Source organism: Megalobrama amblycephala, linkage group LG21 (assembly GCF_018812025.1).
Source record: "Megalobrama amblycephala isolate DHTTF-2021 linkage group LG21, ASM1881202v1, whole genome shotgun sequence".
In the NCBI taxonomy this organism is placed as follows: domain Eukaryota; kingdom Metazoa; phylum Chordata; class Actinopteri; order Cypriniformes; family Xenocyprididae; genus Megalobrama; species Megalobrama amblycephala.
In genome coordinates, this window is record NC_063064.1 from 1337842 (window position 1) to 1358827 (window position 20986).

The window sequence follows — 20986 nt, forward strand, 5'->3', positions numbered from 1 at the left end:
TTTTGTCTTGCATGAAACAATTTGAATTTACAGAGGCCATTTTCAAGCAAACACATAATCAAGATATGAAATATCACTCAAAGTCTGCTCATGGATCTATCACTGACCTCTTCATAGTCATCGCTGACCCACAGAGGGATGGGCGTCCCCCAGTAGCGGTTTCGAGAGATCGCCCAGTCTCGTGCGTCCCTCAGCCAGTTGCCAAAACGCTTCTCCCTGACAAACTCAGGCACCCTGGGAACAAAGACAGAGAGAAACACCACACTTAACTTCACATAGGCCGTCTAGAAGACAGTCTAACGGTTTATGCTTAAAACTAGGGATGCACCGATACCAAAGGTCTCCAAGTTCTCCAATCCCAGTTCTCTCAGACAGCGCGCGATCAGTTCTCATTGCGCTTCAATTGTCAAATGCACAAATAGTTGTCAAAATGTGGAGTATTTCACGTAATTACAGTCGCTTATGGCTTAAGTGGACGTAAACAGGTGGGTGAAAACAGGATATTACATCCATGGCCTAATTAAATATTTGTCTGTCTGTAATGTTAATAAAACAACAAAAGATGTTAAATGAAATTTTATATATATCACATCTCATGAAATAAAATTTCTCATATCATGGTCATATTGCCTCTGGTCACCCTAGGTTGTTTTCATTGGTTCACAGTGCAATTAATATAAACATCTTGTTTTGTAATATTTGTTTAGCACTTTTTGAAAGGCAGGTTAAAAAGACTTGATGTTTGTTTTTATTTTTTTTATTATGACTTTGGTAATTATGCACTGTGAAATTTGTGCTTTAAGTTTGTGACAAGCACATAAAAATGATTACTTTTTTCATTGGAGTAATAATAAAGCTGTCCTACATTCATTAGTCTCACTGTGTTGTGCATTGGAAAACTGCAACATCACAAAAAAACTAAATAAAGAAATTAATAAATGTATAGGCATCAGTATCGGCAAGTACTAGAAAAAAAAATATCGGTACTCGTACTCGGTCCTTAAAAAAATAGTATCGGTGCATCCCTACTTAAAACTACAGCCTGGTATGTTCAATGTTCAGACTCATATTTACATTAGTTATGGATTTCATACAAGTAGTTCTGATCTACAGACAGAATAGACATATATGTGCACCATCTGTATAGCTATGAAACTATTGTAAAGGTAACAATGTCTGAATGTAACATAAAACAACAACAACAGCGGTCCTAAAATCGAACCCTGAGGGACTCCACAAGAAATGGCAATTTTGCTTTGAGGATTGATTACCAACAGCAACAAAAATGTCTATATTTGTTGCCAAGTAGGGTTTAGATCGGGGTATTCAATTAAAGTTTCAAGAGGTCCGGCGTCTAAATAACTAAAATATATATTTCATAGATTGAGCCTAATTATATATAAAATGTAAGATCAGATGTTTTATCAAGCTATTATTATTTTTACATTTGGATGCATATATAAGGCAGAAGGCCATGTGACAGAAAAGATACTGTATGGTTCAGGGTTTTCCTCCATTTTTATATTTTGCTTAATAATAAGTATCTACTAAAAACAAACAATAATAATAAAAACGCCCTCATCATGAGCAGAAAAAGCAAACTAATCATTTCAAAGCTTTAGTTGTCTTTTCTTGCCATCTACAAATAATTTTCCCAATTATTATTATGAAATGCTCTTAACATGCTGATGTAGATGTCACAAACCTGGTTTGAACGGTCAGAGTCATATATGACAGATGAAAAAGAACTATATTTGCAGCATTTATGAATTGTTTTACTGAAAGTATCAATCTATTTGCTGCTCACAATGTTTCTGCTGTTGTTAAAATAACTGCTTCATCTGCAGCTCTTAAATGTGCCGCTTTAGTGTCTTTAGCGGGAGAGACAAACAACAAACTGAGTTCTCTTTATAAGACTGATTCACACTGCACCGACAGACAAAAAACAACTGCAACGACAGACAAAAAACAACTGCAACAGGCGCTGGGTTTTTGTCAAATCAGTGTGTTACCCTGTCGTCTTCTGTTGGTGTTGGTCGGTGCTTGTTTTTGCTGACTTTTAGGTCGCAGAATGTTTGAGAAATGACATACTGTAATCTGGTGATATGCTAGAAGACAGTCTAACGGTTCATGCTTAAAACTAGAGATGCACCGATACCAAAGATCCCCAAGTTCTCCAATCCCAGTTCTCTCAGACAGCGCGCGATCAGTTCTCATTGCGCTTCAATTGTCAAATGCACAAATAGTTGTCAAAATGTGGAGTATTTCATGTAATTACAGTTGCTTATGGCTTAAGTGGACGTAAACAGGTGGGTGAAAACAGGATATTACATCCATGGCCTAATTAAATATTTGTCTGTCTGTAATGTTAATAAAACAACAAAAGATGTTAAATGAAATTTTATATATATCACATCTCATGAAATAAAATTTCTCATATCATGGTCATATTGCCTCTGGTCACCCTAGGTTGTTTTCATTGGTTCACAGTGCTTTAATATAAACATCTGTTTTGTAATATTTGTTTAGCACTTTTTGAAAGGCAGGTTAAAAAGACTTGATGTTTGTTTTTATTTTTTTTATTATGACTTTGGTAATTATGCACTGTGAAATTTGTGCTTTAAGTTTGTGACAAGCACATAAAAATGATTACTTTTTTCATTGGAGTAATAATAAAGCTGTCCTACATTCATTAGTCTCACTGTGTTGTGCTTGGAAAACTGCAACATCACAAAAAAAATAAATAAAGAAATTAATAAATGTATAGGCATCAGTATCGGCAAGTACTAGAAAAAAAAATATCGGTACTCGTACTCGGTCCTTAAAAAAATAGTATCGGTGCATCCCTACTTAAAACTACAGCCTGGTATGTTCAATGTTCAGACTCATATTTACATTAGTTATGGATTTCATACAAGTAGTTCTGATCTACAGACAGAATAGACATATATGTGCACCATCTGTATAGCTATGAAACTATTGTAAAGGTAACAATGTCTGAATGTAACATAAAACAACAACAACAGCGGTCCTAAAATCGAACCCTGAGGGACTCCACAAGAAATGGCAATTTTGCTTTGAGGATTGATTACCAACAGCAACAAAAATGTCTATATTTGTTGCCAAGTAGGGTTTAGATCGGGGTATTCAATTAAAGTTTCAAGAGGTCCGGCGTCTAAATAACTAAAATATATATTTCATAGATTGAGCCTAATTATATATAAAATGTAAGATCAGATGTTTTATCAAGCTATTATTATTTTTACATTTGGATGCATATATAAGGCAGAAGGCCATGTGACAGAAAAGATACTGTATGGTTCAGGGTTTTCCTCCATTTTTATATTTTGCTTAATAATAAGTATCTACTAAAAACAAACAATAATAATAAAAACGCCCTCATCATGAGCAGAAAAAGCAAACTAATCATTTCAAAGCTTTAGTTGTCTTTTCTTGCCATCTACAAATAATTTTCCCAATTATTATTATGAAATGCTCTTAACATGCTGATGTAGATGTCACAAACCTGGTTTGAACGGTCAGAGTCATATATGACAGATGAAAAAGAACTATATTTGCAGCATTTATGAATTGTTTTACTGAAAGTATCAATCTATTTTGCTGCTCACAATGTTTCTGCTGTTGTTAAAATAACTGCTTCATCTGCAGCTCTTAAATGTGCCGCTTTAGTGTCTTTAGCGGGAGAGACAAACAACAAGCATGGAACGAAAAGGACTTAACTGAAGCGAGTTTGGCTCTAGATAAAAATATTAGAGGATACAGCGCCGAAAGGTCATTACCATAAACAACCCTAAGCACTTGTGGTGTGAACCGCTCTGTTGTTTTGATGCACTGCTCACTTTGAACTGTAGAAATGGTAAAATTGAAATTATGGATCACGGTCCAGTGGGAACCAAGCCTGATGCCTGATTTACATCAATTTAAAACCATCCTTGAAAAGCCTTGCAGGTCTGTCAGTGAGAGTTTCATATTTCACTACATTAAAGGCTATATTGATATTGGACCAAAATAAAAGCTTTGTAAGCTCAGTAAACATAAGCAAACCTAATTTCTGTGTAAATGGTTAATGCTTGCTAATTTCATGGCACACAAGTAGGACAGACTTTTTAAATTATCATCATCATCCTATTTCTTCTTGAAAAAGAAAACTAACACCTTGAAATAATCCATCCGTTAGTAAAGGAAAGTTAAATGTCCTCCTGGGCATCATCCTGCTACCCTTCTTCAAGACACAAGCTTTCATCAGGACACTACTGACTTCATCAATTCTCATCGGGTAGAGGCATTTCTATTTAAGTTCCATCTCAACACACAATATATCAATTTAATGATTTTTCTCTTCTCCTATGCTCTCTCATCTATGAACTAAATGTAGAATTTAAGGGCACTGTGATGGGCTGGATGTGCAGGATATCATCCACAGCTCGTTAATAAGAAACGCGTGTTAGATTGTTAACATGCCGCAACCGAGGTCAAATCAGGATAGCTGTGCTAACGAACTTCAGTCTGTAGGTCTTCTTGGGACTGAGGCAAAATAAAATATCTTGAAATAATGGGTTAATTTATTCTTCTGTTATCCTCATGTTGTTTCAGCTCCAATAAAGATGAGCTTTATCACAATCTTAAACATTACAACATTAAACATAAGACAACATTAAACCAAATAGTACAATTACACAATCCACAGAGAGAGAGAGAGAGAGAGATCCTGACATACAGCATCACAAAGCTCAGATCTGGACACAGAATTGTTCAACCATCTAAATCATACAGAATTATGTGATTTTATTATGCACTAAACCACATAAACCCAAAGCACCTTGCTGAACTCTTCAGCCATTACCTGGAACACAAACATGGCCTTTTCTGCATTTCATCTGCTGTCCAGTGCAGTACAGTGACTCAGGAGTGGTGTGACAGTCACATTACAGCAGGTCGGCCCTACTACACACATATGCTGCCAAACACCTGTGCTGTGGTCCAAAACCACAGCGTCTCGGTAGAGCACTGAGCAGCTGCCAGTGTACACTTAAACATCCACATTCAGCCTGTCTCGTCTAGTTATTGTTTCACGCAGGAGGCTGTAGATTATGCGCATACATTAAAGATGACAATTTTACAAAGACACTTTCAAATATAGTTGCAATTGGCCATTACCAGGGTCCAGGAAACGGTGGGAAAATAAGACAATGACCACAGCAGAAAACAGCTGTCGTGCATTTGGTGGATTTCCATTATCTTCATCAAACAATTGCTGAGTTACTGTGCTTACTATGGGCGAATTGGACGAAAATTGGTGCGTATCCTCAAAATATCCTCTTTTGAAAGTGTACCAAGTTTGGTGTAAATTGAACTTTGCATTACGGAAATAGAGGATAATTAGACAACATGAATCCTTGGGTCCTTTCTGCCAAAAGACCCGACAGACAACAACTCTTTGAAAAGCTTTTTGCCATGATGGAATGTAGATGGCAAAATTTAGTGAGGAATGAGTTTGAAAAAGTAGCTTTTTTTAGAAAATCAGAACAACAACAACAACAACAAAAAAAGAAGGCTTTTTTTAACGATTTAACGATAAGTCACACAAAATAACTCAAATGACTTTGAAACTGCATCCGAGAAACAGACATGCACTTGCTATGCAGTTCTCACAAAGCACCATTCATATCACACATGATCAAGAGACTGAATATCCTATTCAAATGTATGAGAAAACACCAACCAAACTTCAATTGAGAAAGTTTGTCCAGTCATGCATCATACATGCAGGTCATAAACTGGTTTAGAGACGCCAGATTCACTGTACCAGTAGCATTTGCTGTTGTTGTCCAGAAGTTTGTCCACCATGTGCTCCACCCTCACAAACCAGCTGGGCACTGCTTTATAGATCAGCGGCGTGTCCGACCTGCGAATGAAAGGTTATTTTCAATATTTAAAGAAGCATTTTTATCATTTTAAAATACTCTCTTATGTGACAGTTTCATATGGCAGGACTAACAAGCAATGGAAGACAGGAAGGTATGGGAGAAATTGTTTGGGAAACCTAAAGAGCAGTGCTCTTCAAGTAAAAATCTGTCACTTTTCTCCATACAGATACTGTGTTTTAGTGATAATGAAGAAACTTCTATGTGATTAATCATTTAAAAAGTTTAATTATTAAAAATATCTTTTCATTATAAATATAGGATGATAAATTACTTGAACTTTGAATATCTTCCAAAATACAAAATAATTGATATTGTATTTAAATTAAATTATTAATCACTATGTAAATTGAACCATTGTTGCGATTCAATTAGTCAATGCTTCATCAAGCTTTTTTATGAGGGACTAAAGTACACAGTCTTTCAGTTCATAACTAAAAGTGCATTGGTTTCTGTTTTGGGCGCTGTGCAGTAATGACTATAATTAGCACACAGTACTGAATTTGGATTAACCATGTCCAGTGTTGGGTAAGTTACTCTAAAAAAGTTATTAATTACTAGCTACTAATTACATCTTCAGCAGTGTTATTAGATTTCTGTAATACTTACTCTCTCTAATAAGTGTTGGATTACTTATTACAAATTAGTTTATAAATCCCATTTCAGCCTCGACCAGATGAACAATACAAGGATAGACACGAAACTGCTCTCTTAATTCTTTCAAATAAATAATATAAAACTGCATAAATCATTCTTGAACTTACCAAAGTGTGTAAAGGGAGAAGGTTTCATAAAAAAAACATACATTTTAACATTAAATTTTGATGTTAAATCCATTATTGTCTTATGTAGAATATGTAGTCTACACCGTATTTATTTAGCCTGACGTGGTCATACTCAATTCTAGTTCGAATATGAGTCTGATACTGCTCCATTGGGCTTTGATTATGGGGGCGTATTTCAACCGATCCAGGAAAGACCTCAATTGGATAGACCTACAACCAATCAGAGCTACAGAGTAAGTGACGTATGTTGAGCGACGCATAGTTGTCAACAGAACACTCTTAGCGACCATCGGGGCCAGCTGATAAATCAAACTTTTGCCGAATCCCGTAGGAAGGACGGCAAAGACATCTTTCCCATCGACAAATGCCTTGATCGCGGTCCTCTGTTCCTCTTTTAAAATGAATGCGCTGTCGATATCTTCTATAACGGACGCGATGGCGGAATCTACACATCTCAGTTCTTCAACAACAGCCATCATTGACCTTTCGCAAAGACTCGCCCCCCTTAGTTACTGTTGCTTTGTCCGACAAGCCGTGGCGCTGTCACGCCACACAGAGTGGAAAATACATCGCGGAGCAAAGAGGAAACTGACAACACATCGACAGACGAGACAGAGCAGGTTACTTATGATATTAAACAAAGTCCCAGCTTTCAAACTGTGTAGTTATTAAAAAAATTCAAACAATAAAAACCGTTTTGTGGCTCTTTAATGGGTTGTGACCATGATCGTGACAGATTGCTGTAGCGCCTCAGCTCAAGAGGCTCGTGAACCGATCATCTCTTCCTACTAGTCCATTTATAGCATCAAATAAACATGAATGAACATGAGAATGAATGTTGTTTCAAACGCGGAAAGACATCAATATGCACAATTTTTCAAGTTTAACTCCACCGAGGTTAATCTTCTAACTCCTGACTGCTTTGTCGGACAAAATGGCGGATGCGGCGTTCTGATTGGTTAGATCGCTTGTCAATCAAACTCCCCAAGCGCTCTTTGATGACGTGGCTGATTACGTTTCTGGTGATAATCTGTCAATCATCGCCCTGACAATGTGATTGGTCCGAACAGTTTCTGTTCGGGCATAATTACTCCTCTACGGATCGAGTCCAGACTGAACTCACCGACCTCAAAATGTTGTGGGCGGGGCTAAGTTCGGCTGGCATCCAGGCTAGTATTTATTGCATCAGAAGTAACATTCATTAAATTACAGAAAAAATAAGAGTAATCCCTTACTTTACTTTTTGAAGGGAAAAGAAATTAAATTACAGTCATTAGATTACTTAGTAATTAATTCCACCCAACAAATGCCAAATGGTTCAAAAAGGAACAAAACCAATTCCACAAAACCAATCAGATTGATACATCCCTACTACTTTCTAATTATACCTAACAATTGTTTTGAAAATTGATTAACTTTACAGTCACTAGAATGATTGTTTGACTATTCTGGCCATTAATGCAATGATCAATCAACAGTTTTAATCAACTATTTCACTTTTTCCTCGAGTTACAGGTTGTATTACATTAACCAGCTAACTAATGAAGACCAGATGAAAGTATCTTGTTGGTTGACCTTTACTGAACGATGAGCTAAAAGTGAAACAGGCCTCCATTCTCTGCTGGTTTCTATATCCCGCTATGTTGTCTTTCTGCCAGCAGTCTCTGACAGCAAATGCAGGACATGTTTGACCTCTGCTCAGCATTAGCATTCCGAAAGTCTCCTGATTGACCGTCAATATCTGCTGTGCATTTACACGGACAAACCCCTTCAATATCTATAATGTGACAGGATGGGCAGAGCTCATAAGAATCAATAGGAGAGTGATTTATTGATGGCGTAAGCGTTGCATGAGTTTCCCTTTCCTCAGAGGGGTTAATGAGACTGGAAGCCTCTGTAGCGCCGCTGTGACCTCAGCCGGCAGACTCACGGTCATGTGAAGTGCTGAAGCAGCAGGGTCAGTATTGAGCACCATATGCTAATGCTCCAGCCCTGTGACGCCCCTCTCTATAGGCCACGCTATCGATTTAACTCTGCCCCGTCCTGAAGAGGTCACTAAAATGTTGGTGGCATTGACTTTTAGGGGCTAATTTGAAAGATTGGGCGATAAAGAAAAAAACTCAATTTTTTCAACCTTTGACAATAGTCAAGTTCTCTGGATTTATGCCAAGTGATTTTTTTGGTCAGCAGAACCAAACAGCTGATGGTGAACAAGTAGATTAAAACAGTAAATGACAGGAAAAGCATTTTTCACTAGGGCTGGGTACTGACACAGATTTCACAATTCCATTCTATTTTGATTCACTTCCGATTTTGATTCAATATTGTAGGGCTGTCAAACGATTAATCGTGATTAATCGCATACAATAAAAGTTTGAGTTTGCATAATATATGTGTGAGTAATGTGTGTAAATAATATTTATATATAAATACACACAAATTAATGTATATATTTAAGAGAAATATGTTATTTATGTACAAAAAATGCATTTATATATAATATAAATTATATGAAAAAATATAAATAAATACATATACTTGTAAATATTTCTCAAATATATACATGGATGTGTTTGTATTTATATATACATAATTACACACAGTACACCCACATATATTAGGCAAACTCAAACTTTTATTTTGTATGCGATTAATCGTGATTAATCGTTTGACAGCCCTACAATATTGATTCATTTACAATTTTCTCAAGGGAAAAAATTAAATGATGTAAACTATACAAGGATATCCATCAATCGGTACATTACTATAATATTAAAGGTTCAAATTAACTGATTTGTATACAAATATTTAAATTACGCATGAGGAAGTTTTTATAATAATGTTATAATTGTAACTTTTTAATGAAATAATTAAGTTTCTATTCCAATTAGTTTTTTGAAAAAAATAAATAAATGGATTTATTTAAACATACATTAAATATTGAAGAACAGGTTCAGTAAAAATATTATGAATGTAACAGTGTATATATTTATCAAAATACTCTCTGGAGTTATTTTTTTCTAGCTAACTGTCGATTTTATGGTCATTAAATGGCTTTTCTGTGGTAAATGTGACGTTATGTGATATTATATCAAGCTGTTTTATTGACATATTTCCACGGTTGAAACACTAATTGAGTGAGTACATGAGATGTGATTCATTTCAGTCAGTTGTTCTGTATCTTTCAACTCCTTCTGATGTTCATTCATGTTGATTTGGTGCTGTAAGAAGTAGTAAAGAGGAAGAAATGATCGGTTCAACTGAGATGCTACAGTGATCTGTCACACAATAAAGAGACATAAAAACATTTATTGCTTGAATCTCACTATAAAACTGACAAAATTTGAAAGCTGAAACTTATCAAAATATCAAAGTATCAAAGCACAAAGCTTTAGATGGCAGGCAAATTATGTTCAGTGAAGCTTTTCTCATTCATCAACTGAAAACAGCACAAAATAAAAGATTGAATCTTGGAATTTAAGATCACTATTGGTTCATCAAAAAGAAAACTGGATTAAAATCGAGACATCTATATTTTTACCCCGCCCTACTAAGCCCTACTTTCCCCCCTTATGCGAAATTCCTGATTGTACGCATTTAATTTACATTTATGCATTTAAGAGATGTTTTTATTAAAAGCAACTTGCAAAACAGGAGCAAAAACATTGCTCCTGTATTCTGTATTCTTGGCTTTTAGACAAACTGTTCACCAGCAAAAATTTGCTGAATAATGGTAAATGTGAGCAGACTAAATAAAAGCGTTTACCTGATGCATCTGCACTCACCTCCAGCAGAAAGGGTAGCTGTGCTTGAAAGAGCTGGAGTTCACCAGACGCCCATTCTCCTTCAGCCACTTGATGATGTTTTTGTCTGCATCCTGAAAGCATTGAGGACAGAGAGAACAAAGTCTCAGAGCGCACAGCGGATAAAACCGGACAAAGTGTGACAATTAAAGAATGAAGCATTTCTGTAGCTGCAGCGCTGGCGGTTGAGCCCTTCTGCAGATACAGGCCTCGCTTTATGGCTTTATCGGCAGCAGGGCTCAACGCCAGCGCTGGAGCTGTACAAATGCATGACACGTTTGGTCTTTTTTAGCCCAATCACATCCCAGCTCCTGCACGTTTCAATGACTGCCTTTCAACAAAAGTCATATTAATTCACTTTAATGGAAACATGTCCAGCGTGCCCTTGTAGCAGACCGGGGCTGAATTGGCTTCCTGTCTCATGCATAATCGATTTTAGGAATATTTTCTTAACCTGTGAGGCCTTTTGAAGGGTATCTGTATTCCTCCTGGAGAAAACTTTAACCCGTGAGGTCCTACATGAAACCAAACCAGTGTTTACAAGACTCATAACTCATTTAACATCACCAGGAATGTGATGTCTTCATCCAACGATCAGGCAGCTGGCAGATTTAATGAAGGCTTCACGTTGAATTCCAATGACAATTTTTAAAGACATTAAAAGCACAAATCCTGAGATAGGTAATTTAAATGTGCCAAATGCCTTTACCATGTCAAGTACCATTATGTATTTGTAATTATTTGTGAATTATATACATATATATGCATGTATTTTTACACAAATTGCAGTGTAATTGCCTTTGCTGTGTATTTGTAATTATTTGTGAATTATAAATACGTCTATGTATTTTTACACAAATTCTAAACTATATCCATCAAGCTTAACTGTTCAACTCTGTTATCAAAGTTATTGTAGAAAGAATAAATACACTTTGGTCAACTTCTGTTGTTTTAAATGTGCTTTAGCAAATAAACTTGACTTTGATTTGACTTTGATATCTTTGTCTTTATCCTTTTAACAGTTAAAGGATTTCCCATGACAGCGCTACAGTCAATGCATTTTTAAGTTGCATCTTATAAGGTGTTGTTTAAAGTAAAAATAACGTCCATTGTTTACAACCTTGTTTCAGTCAATTTCAACATAAAAGTCTTTGCTACTGCTAAATCTCTAATTGAGTGTTTTAGCCCTGTTGACAGCGCCTTAGTTTGGGGTGACATGAGGGAGTAAAAGATGACACAACATTGATAGTTATTTCTGGGTGAACTATTGTTTTGCATAACCTACATAAGGCTTCAGACCCTAAAACTGACAGGGTTCAAGTGTTAATTAACAAACCCACCAGTAGTTTGCACCCTGATTTAATATTCCCAAACTACTGTAAATGCATCAAAATGTCAGAAAGTCTGTCTCTACCAGCTCTAATTCAAAGATACAGCTGGGATGTGCGAGCGCAGTAATGAGTGCTTAGGCAAGAGAAACCGACTACGAGTGCCAAAATACAAAATGACAGAGCAGAACTATGATGAAAGTTATTCTCAGAAAAACAGAGCTGAGTTTCTCTGCCAGTCGTCTGCTGCTGGGCTAAACTGCTGACATCAGCACTTCCACAGTCCCTCTGTCACCCAATCACACCTCCACACTCGCTGAGCGTCACGCTGGAGACAAGGAGTTTCCTCAAAGTACATTTTCATTTGTGTGGAGCTCAACTGCTCTTCTGAGTGCTGGACTGCACATACAAGTCTCATCAGCTGAACAGTTCACTGGCAGAGACGAGTTCGACAGCAGCTCTGCACCACTAGTCAAAGTCAGCATGAAACTGAAGCTGCAACCTACTTTACCATTTTATATAACTGATACATTTCTGAGCATAATGGCTATTGACCAAGAAATAAACAACTGTTAATTGGATTATGAAAACCGGAATGATCTGAGCGTGACTGGCAGACTGGCCTTGCATATGTTCAAAAACGCTTATTCATTTAGAAACTAAGCAAGTGGCTTTCTTTAAGAATGGACCATTGAATCATTCACTCAACCAATTTGTTCAAAAATGCAGAATCATTCAGTAATGCCAAAAAAAAAAAGCATATTCATTTAGAAACTAAGCAAGTGGCTTTCTTTAAGAATGGACCATTGAATCATTCACTCAACCAATTTGTTCAAAAATGCAGAATCATTCAGTAATGCTAAAAACGCTCATTCATTTAGAAACTAAGCAAGTGGCTTTCTTTAAGAATGGACCATTGAATCATTCACTCAACCAATTTGTTCAAAAATGCAGAATCATTCAGTAATGCCAAAAAAAGCATATTCATTTAGAAACTAAGCAAGTGGCTTTCTTTAAGAATGGATCATTGAATCATTCACTCAACCAATTTGTTCAAAAATGCAGAATCATTCAGTAACGCTAAAAACGCTCATTCATTTAGAAACTAAGCAAGTGGCTTTCTTTAAGAATGGACCATTGAATCATTCACTCAACCAATTTGTTCAAAAATGCAGAATCATTCAGTAATGCCAAAAAAAAGCATATTCATTTAGAAACTAAGCAAGTGGCTTTCTTTAAGAATGGATCATTGAATCATTCACTCAACCAATTTATTCAAAAATGCAGAATCATTCAGAAACGCTAAAAACGCTCATTCATTTAGAAACTAAGCAAGTGGCTTTCTTTAAGAATGGACCATTGTAATCATTCACTCAACCAATTTGTTCAAAAATGCAGAATCATTCAGAAACGCTAAAAAAAGCATCATTCATTTAGAAACTAAGCAAGTGGCTTTCTTTAAGAATGGATCCATTGAATCATTCACTCAACCAATTTGTTCAAAAATGCAGAATCATTCAGAAACGCTAAAAACGCTCATTCATTTAGAAACTAAGCAAGTGGCTTTCTTTAAGAATGGACCATTGAATCATTCACTCAACCAATTTGTTCAAAAATGCAGAATCATTCAGAAACGCTAAAAACGCTCATTCATTTAGAAACTAAGCAAGTGGCTTTCTTTAAGAATGGACCATTGAATCATTCACTCAACCAATTTGTTCAAAAATGCAGAATCATTCAGTAATGCCAAAAAACGCTCATTCATTTAGAAACTAAGCAAGTGGCTTTCTTTAAGAATGGACCATTGTAATCATTCACTCAACCAATTTGTTCAAAAATGCAGAATCATTCAGAAACGCTAAAAACGCATCATTCATTTAGAAACTAAGCAAGTGGCTTTCTTTAAGAATGGATCCATTGAATCATTCACTCAACCAATTTGTTCAAAAATGCAGAATCATTCAGTAACGCTAAAAACGCTCATTCATTTAGAAACTAAGCAAGTGGCTTTCTTTAAGAATGGACCATTGAATCATTCACTCAACCAATTTGTTCAAAAATGCAGAATCATTCAGTAATGCCAAAAACAGCATATTCATTTAGAAACTACGCAAGTGGCTTTCTTTAAGAATGGACCATTGAATCATTCACTCAACCAATTTGTTCAAAAATGCAGAATCATTCAGTAACGCCAAAAAAGCTCATTCATTTAGAAACTAAGCAAGTGGCTTTATTTAAGAATGGACCATTGAATCATTCACTCAACCAATTTGTTCAAAAATGCAGAATCATTCAGTAATGCCAAAAAAAAGCATATTCATTTAGAAACTAAGCAAGTGGCTTTCTTTAAGAATGGACCATTGAATCATTCACTCAACCAATTTGTTCAAAAATGCAGAATCATTCAGTAATGCCAAAAAAAAGCATATTCATTTAGAAACTAAGCAAGTGGCTTTCTTTAAGAATGGATCATTGAATCATTCACTCAACCAATTTGTTCAAAAATGCAGAATCATTCAGTAACGCTAAAAACGCTCATTCATTTAGAAACTAAGCAAGTGGCTTTCTTTAAGAATGGACCATTGAATCATTCACTCAACCAATTTGTTCAAAAATGCAGAATCATTCAGTAATGCCAAAAAAAGCATCATTCATTTAGAAACTAAGCAAGTGGCTTTCTTTAAGAATGGACCATTGAATCATTCACTCAACCAATTTGTTCAAAAATGCAGAATCATTCAGTAATGCCAAAAAAAAGCATATTCATTTAGAAACTAAGCAAGTGGCTTTCTTTAAGAATGGACCATTGAATCATTCACTCAACCAATTTGTTCAAAAACCAATGTGCAGAATCATTCAGTAATGCCAAAAAAAGCATCATTCATTTAGAAACTAAGCAAGTGGCTTTCTTTAAGAATGGACCATTGAATCATTCACTCAACCAATTTGTTCAAAAATGCAGAATCATTCAGTAATGCCAAAAACAGCATATTCATTTAGAAACTAAGCAAGTGGCTTTCTTTAAGAATGGACCATTGAATCATTCACTCAACCAATTTGTTCAAAAATGCAGAATCATTCAGTAACGCTAAAAACGCTCATTCATTTAGAAACTAAGCAAGTGGCTTTCTTTAAGAATGGATCATTGTATCATTCACTCAACCAATTTGTTCAAAAACCAATTGTGCAGAATCACTCAGTAACGCTAAAAACGCTCATTCATTTAGAAACTAAGCAAGTGGCTTTCTTTAAGAATGGATCATTGAATCATTCACTCAACCAATTTGTTCAAAAACCAATTGTGCAGAATCACTCAGTAACGCTAAAAACGCTCATTCATTTAGAAACTAAGCAAGTGGCTTTCTTTAAGAATGGACCATTGAATCATTCACTCAACCAATTTGTTCAAAAATGCAGAATCATTCAGTAACGCTAAAAACGCTCATTCATTTAGAAACTAAGCAAGTGGCTTTCTTTAAGAATGGATCCATTGTATCATTCACTCAACCAATTTGTTCAAAAACCAATTGTGCAGAATCACTTCAGTAACGCTAAAAACGCTCATTCATTTAGAAACTAAGCAAGTGGCTTTCTTTAAGAATGGATCATTGTATCATTCACTCAACCAATTTGTTCAAAAACCAATTGTGCAGAATCACTCAGTAACGCTAAAAACGCTCATTCATTTAGAAACTAAGCAAGTGACTTTCTTTAAGAATGGATCATTGAATCATTCACACAACCAATTTGTTCAAAAATGCAGAATCACTCAGTAACGCTAAAAACGCTCATTCATATAGAAACTAAGCAAGTGGCTTTCTTTAAGAATGGATCATTGAATCATTCACACAACCAATTTGTTCAAAAATGCAGAATCACTCAGTAACGCTAAAAACGCTCATTCATATAGAAACTAAGCAAGTGGCTTTCTTTAAGAATGGATCATTGAATCATTCACACAACCAATTTGTTCAAAAATGCAGAATCACTCAGTAACGCTGTGTTGCTCAGAGACGAACAGTCAACAATTGGGCTGGGTATTGACAAATTTCACGATTCACAAGCTTGTGATTTGATTAAATTCATTTAGATATAAATCATGTTAAATCATCAATTTTTCTCAAAGAAATCATCCCAACTAAATCGCAACTAAAGCTGTAAACCCTGTCAGTCGCTACATTACTATGCCATTACAGGTTAAATTTAATGACTGAGTTGTTTTGTATCTTTCAACATTCCTTCTGATGTTTATTTGGTGCTGTAACTAGTATTAAAAAGGAAGAGATGATCGGTTCAACTGAGGCGCTACAGCGATCTGTCACCACACATTAACCCGTTAAGCCCTGATGCCATTTTAGAGTTGTTTTTTCTGAGTGACACACACAAAAGCAAAGACTCATAACTCCAAAACAAAGATATGTTTTCTATTAAATGATGCCTAAGTTTTTAGAGAAAAAAAAAAAAGTTTACATTTGGAAGTTCTCATGCTCAGAAACTGCTGATAAAATACAAAATATATAAAAACACACATATATATATATATATATATATATATATATATATATATATATATATATATATATATATATATATATATATATATATAAATTTTAATTAGAATTTTACATATCTTTCTTATTTGACATGCAATAACTCAGGAAGGAAATAATGTAGGAGGACAATTCTTTTTTTTTTGGGTGAAAAATGACCATCAAGAAAATCAAGAAATGTTCAGCCCCGCCCTAGCTAACAGCATGCTAAAATCAAACTCTATATGGGAATAAACAGTGAGTAGAGTGCTTCACATGTATGCACTTGAGCCAGGCCTCTGATGAGCTTCCATTTTTGTCAGACAGCAAGCACGAGTGTTTCTTAGAGAAGTGAAAATTATCCGTACCTTCACGTACTGACCGGCGAAGTGAGTGACCTCTGAAGTGAACACACCGGATGAGTCCACGGGGCAGATGGGAGCCGAGTCTCTCTGGATGATGTTATAGTCCATGCAGACGCGGTAATCATCCTGCGGACAGAGAAAACTTTCTGTGAAGTTCAACACACGGGGATTGTGATTCTGAGAACATGAGAGCACAATGAGAGTGTTTCCCGTGACTTGATGACAGAACACACTCGCACTTGTGCTAGCAACAGGGGACAGCCTGGGAAAAACAAACATCTAAGACAACAATATGATCCTGCTCAAAGTACTAATACACAAAACAACCTGAGGACATCAGCTGTGTGTCACTATCCACAAGTCAACACACAATGATGAACTGCAAAAACAAAACACTGAGTTCAATGTGAGTGTTCGCCCAGGTGTTGCTAGGGCGTTCTGGAGGGTTGCCAGAGAGTTTGTGTAGTTGCAAGGGTATTATTCACAAGTTTAATGATTGCTAGGCCATGTTATGCATTTGCTAAACTGTTCAGTGTCAATTAGTAGGGGTGTAACGATAAACTTGTGTCATGATTCGATACAAATCATGATACGATACTATTGCAATATTTAAGCCAAAATAAAGGAGTTAGTTTATTAATATAACATTACTATTATTAAAATAATATTATTATTTAATTATTATCAGCACCCACAAATATTCCCCTATTGCATTATTATACATCATATTCAACATTATTCAATCTTAATCCTGCATTTACTCACTTTCATGTTGTTTTGGCAAGCATGTGAACGTCCGTGTTTACTACAGCAAGCATTGTAAATCCGTTCATCGTATAAAGCCATCGTTTCTCTTCAGAAGACTTGGATTTGGATTAGACCACTTGATTGATTACTTTTAAGACATTTTTTAGGATCTTTTAAGTTTTAGAGTAATGAACTTTAAATGGAGGAACAGAAATCATAAAAATATCTTCATTTGAGTTTGGAAGTTTATACGAGGATAACTCTGTGTTTTACATGCATTTTTGACAGTTTTTTTGCATGTACATGTCCGTTCAGGCACAGCTGCACGTTCAGAATTGAGTTCTCATTCGCTTCTTCAGGCGCTCAAATGGTTTAAAATCGCTTTAATGTTTAAACTGACAGGACCTAAAACACGTTCAACTGATAAACTTTCATTGCATGATGGTCAAACTTTGAGTTTTGCACCGTGATCCAAATCAGGTGTGTTTTGAACCATGGTGTCTGGTCTGTATGGATTTCTCTATACTAGACATTGCACATCCTGCGATGCGACTATTGCGAATGCGCACAATCGCGATACCGATGCTAAAATGATATATTGTGCAGCCCTAATAAGTATGGTAATAACAGACCTCTCCTCAATAAGACGCATGATTTGAGGAATCATCTGGAGCACAAACACTGCAGGACGATTCACTTTAATCCTGTAGGTTTGACCAGTAACAGTGATTTACAGCACAGATGTCTCAGTGCAGTGAGGTCTGAGCACTCCAGGACATTTCTGTGTCCTTTACTGTACTTTCTGGTTGTTCTAATATAATGAATCATTTCAAGTCTCTGAGCTCATGTGCATAACAGTAGCTCTTCCTGTAGGATTTTTCCATTTTTAGCATCATCTGTTTGTCTCTGGCACAGAGAAGAACCTCAAGGTGATGCTGGTTCGCATCAAGCATTCAGCACAGAGATGAGGAGGACCAGGGTTCACTTTAGTCTCGTCAGATGGAATCGTGCTCGAGATGCTCACACGCCTTTGGGCAAAATGTGATATGAGTTTCTCAGCAAAGACTTCCTCCTGTCACTCTTTTTAATAAACCGCTTCAGCTGTGCTTCAAGGATTATTGAATGACCCTAAAACTTTCTTCAGTCGCTGTCCTGACAGGAACTGTTCAAGAACATCTAGGATTGGCTTTTTGGGTTTCATATAAACTAAATAAAATTGAAATGAAAACACTTTTATTCCACAGCTCTGTTGGGAATGAAACGTGAATTCACTAACTTCAACTGCACATAGATGGATTAAAAAAAAAATAAATAAAATCATATGAAATGGAGAATTTAAGAAGTAAATTATTATTATTGATAATTGTAATTATTCAAACTCAATTTACCATAGCCATTGTAGAGCACTCAGTTATTTTCACAGCACTGCTCAATAAAGCAACATTACACCGTGTCCTGATCAGACGCGATGCGCAATACGCTTTTAATGTTAAAAGCATCAAATATGAGACATTTTGTGTGACCTTTATAGCCGTGCTGAAAGCGACAATGAATTCATCTCAGATTTTGAAAATAAATTAAAGGAAAAACGAACATTGAAACAATGTTTGTCACAGAACACACACTGTCTGAGTCACATAGTATGTATTTTTAATCATGATACAATGGTGGAATATTTATGAGTGTTTATCGATTTCATTGCGAGAACCGTGTGCTTGCTAAGAGACTCCGCCCACACGCTCTTCTGATTGGCTGTGATTTTTTTAGTTATTTAGCTGCGAGTGCAGTGCGCTTGTAACGAGACTCCGCCCACACATTCTTCTGATTGGCTGTGATTTCATTGATTTGATTGTGAGTGCAGTGCATTTGCAAAGAGACTCCGCCCACACACTCTTCTGATTGGCTGTGATTTTTGAGTGATTTAGCTGCGAGTGCAGTGCGCTTGTAACGAGACTCCGCCCACACATTCTTCTGATTGGCTGTGATTTCATTGATTTGATTGTGAGTGTAGTGCATTTGCAAAGAGACTCCGCCCACACACTCTTCTGATTGGCTGTGATTTTTGAGTGATTTAGATGTGAGTGCAGTGCGCTTGCAACAAGACTCCGCCCACGTGCTCTTCTGATTGGCTGTGATTTTTTAGTGATTTAGTTGAGAGTGCAGTGCGCTTGTAACGAGACTCCGCCCACACATTCTTTTGATTGGCTGTGATTTTTGATTGATTTGATTGCGAGTGCAGTGCATTTGCAAAGAGACTCCGCCCACACTCTTCTGATTGGCTGTGATTTTTTAGTGATTTTGTTTCGAGTGCAGTGCACTTGCAGAGAGACTCCGCCCACACACTCTTCTAATTGGCTGTGATTTGAGTGATTTAGATGCGAGTACAGTGCGCTTGCAACGAGACTCCGCCCACACGCTCTTCTGATTGGCTGTGATTTTTGATATTATTGTGAGTGCTGTGAGCTTGCAGTGGGACTCCGCCCACACGCTCTTCTGATTGGTTGTGATTTTTGATTGATTTGATTGCTAGTGCAGTACATTTGCAGAGACTCCGCCCACACGCTCTTCTGATTGGCTGTGATTTTTGATTGATTTGATTGCTAGTGCAGTACATTTGCAGAGACTCCGCCCACACGCTCTTCTGATTGGCTGTGATTTTTGATTGATTTGATTGCTAGTGCAGTACATTTGCAGAGACTCCGCCCACACACTCTTCTGATTGGCTGTGATTTTTGATATTATTGTGAGTGCTGTGAGCTTGCCGTGGGACTCCGCCCACACACTCTTCTGATTGGCTGTGATTTTTGATATTATTGTGAGTGCTGTGAGCTTGCAGTGGGACTCCGCCCACACACTTCTGATTGGCTGTGATTTTTGATATTATTGTGAGTGCTGTGAGCTTGCAGTGGGACTCCGCCCACACGCTCTTCTGATTGGCTGTGATTTTTTAGTAATTTTGTTTCGAGTGCAGTGCTCTCTTCTGATTTTGTCGCATCTCGTAGTCGTGTCATGTCTGGTGTGGACAGACAAATTGCTTGTTGCTGGAATCTTATAGCATTGCGTCTGGTTAGGACACGGTGTTACCCACAATCCCTGAAGGACACAATTTAATGCAAGCACAATGTAGATGTGACTTACAGCTCCAAAGTACGGGGCCTGATGGACCACTCCAGTACCGTCATCATCTCGCACGTAGTTATCAACCACCACAGAGAACGCCCCATTCTCCTTACACTGGGATGAAAAACAAGCATTCATCAAGACCACATTTGACAGATGCAGAGCTTTAAACAGAAAGACTTGTGTCATTTCATCCTGACTAATGGCCACAGCTGAAGGAGTGGATTTGATGCAACTTCACTCAGGATGTATGGATTAAAACATCAGAACTGAGCAAAAGAGAGCAACACTTATGATCAGAAACTTTATTATAATATAAAAAAATGATACAGACATAAGTCTCAGTTTTTAAAGGGATTGTTCA

The 20986-nt window shown here is 36.6% G+C and overlaps 1 protein-coding gene across 2 annotated transcripts in view; it reads right to left on the reverse strand.

Moving 5' to 3' along the window:
• iars1 (isoleucyl-tRNA synthetase 1) overlaps positions 1-20986 on the reverse strand; it is a 98764-nt gene that overhangs the window by 56843 nt on the left and 20935 nt on the right. For both annotated transcript variants that reach the window (XM_048171961.1, XM_048171960.1), the window contains exons 10-14: positions 20641-20736; positions 16759-16881; positions 10516-10607; positions 5828-5926; positions 108-234 (exon numbers count right to left, since the gene is read on the reverse strand). In XM_048171961.1, coding sequence (XP_048027918.1) covers positions 108-234; positions 5828-5926; positions 10516-10607; positions 16759-16881; positions 20641-20736 — 537 coding nt within the window. The remainder of the gene's footprint in view (positions 1-107; positions 235-5827; positions 5927-10515; positions 10608-16758; positions 16882-20640; positions 20737-20986) is intronic.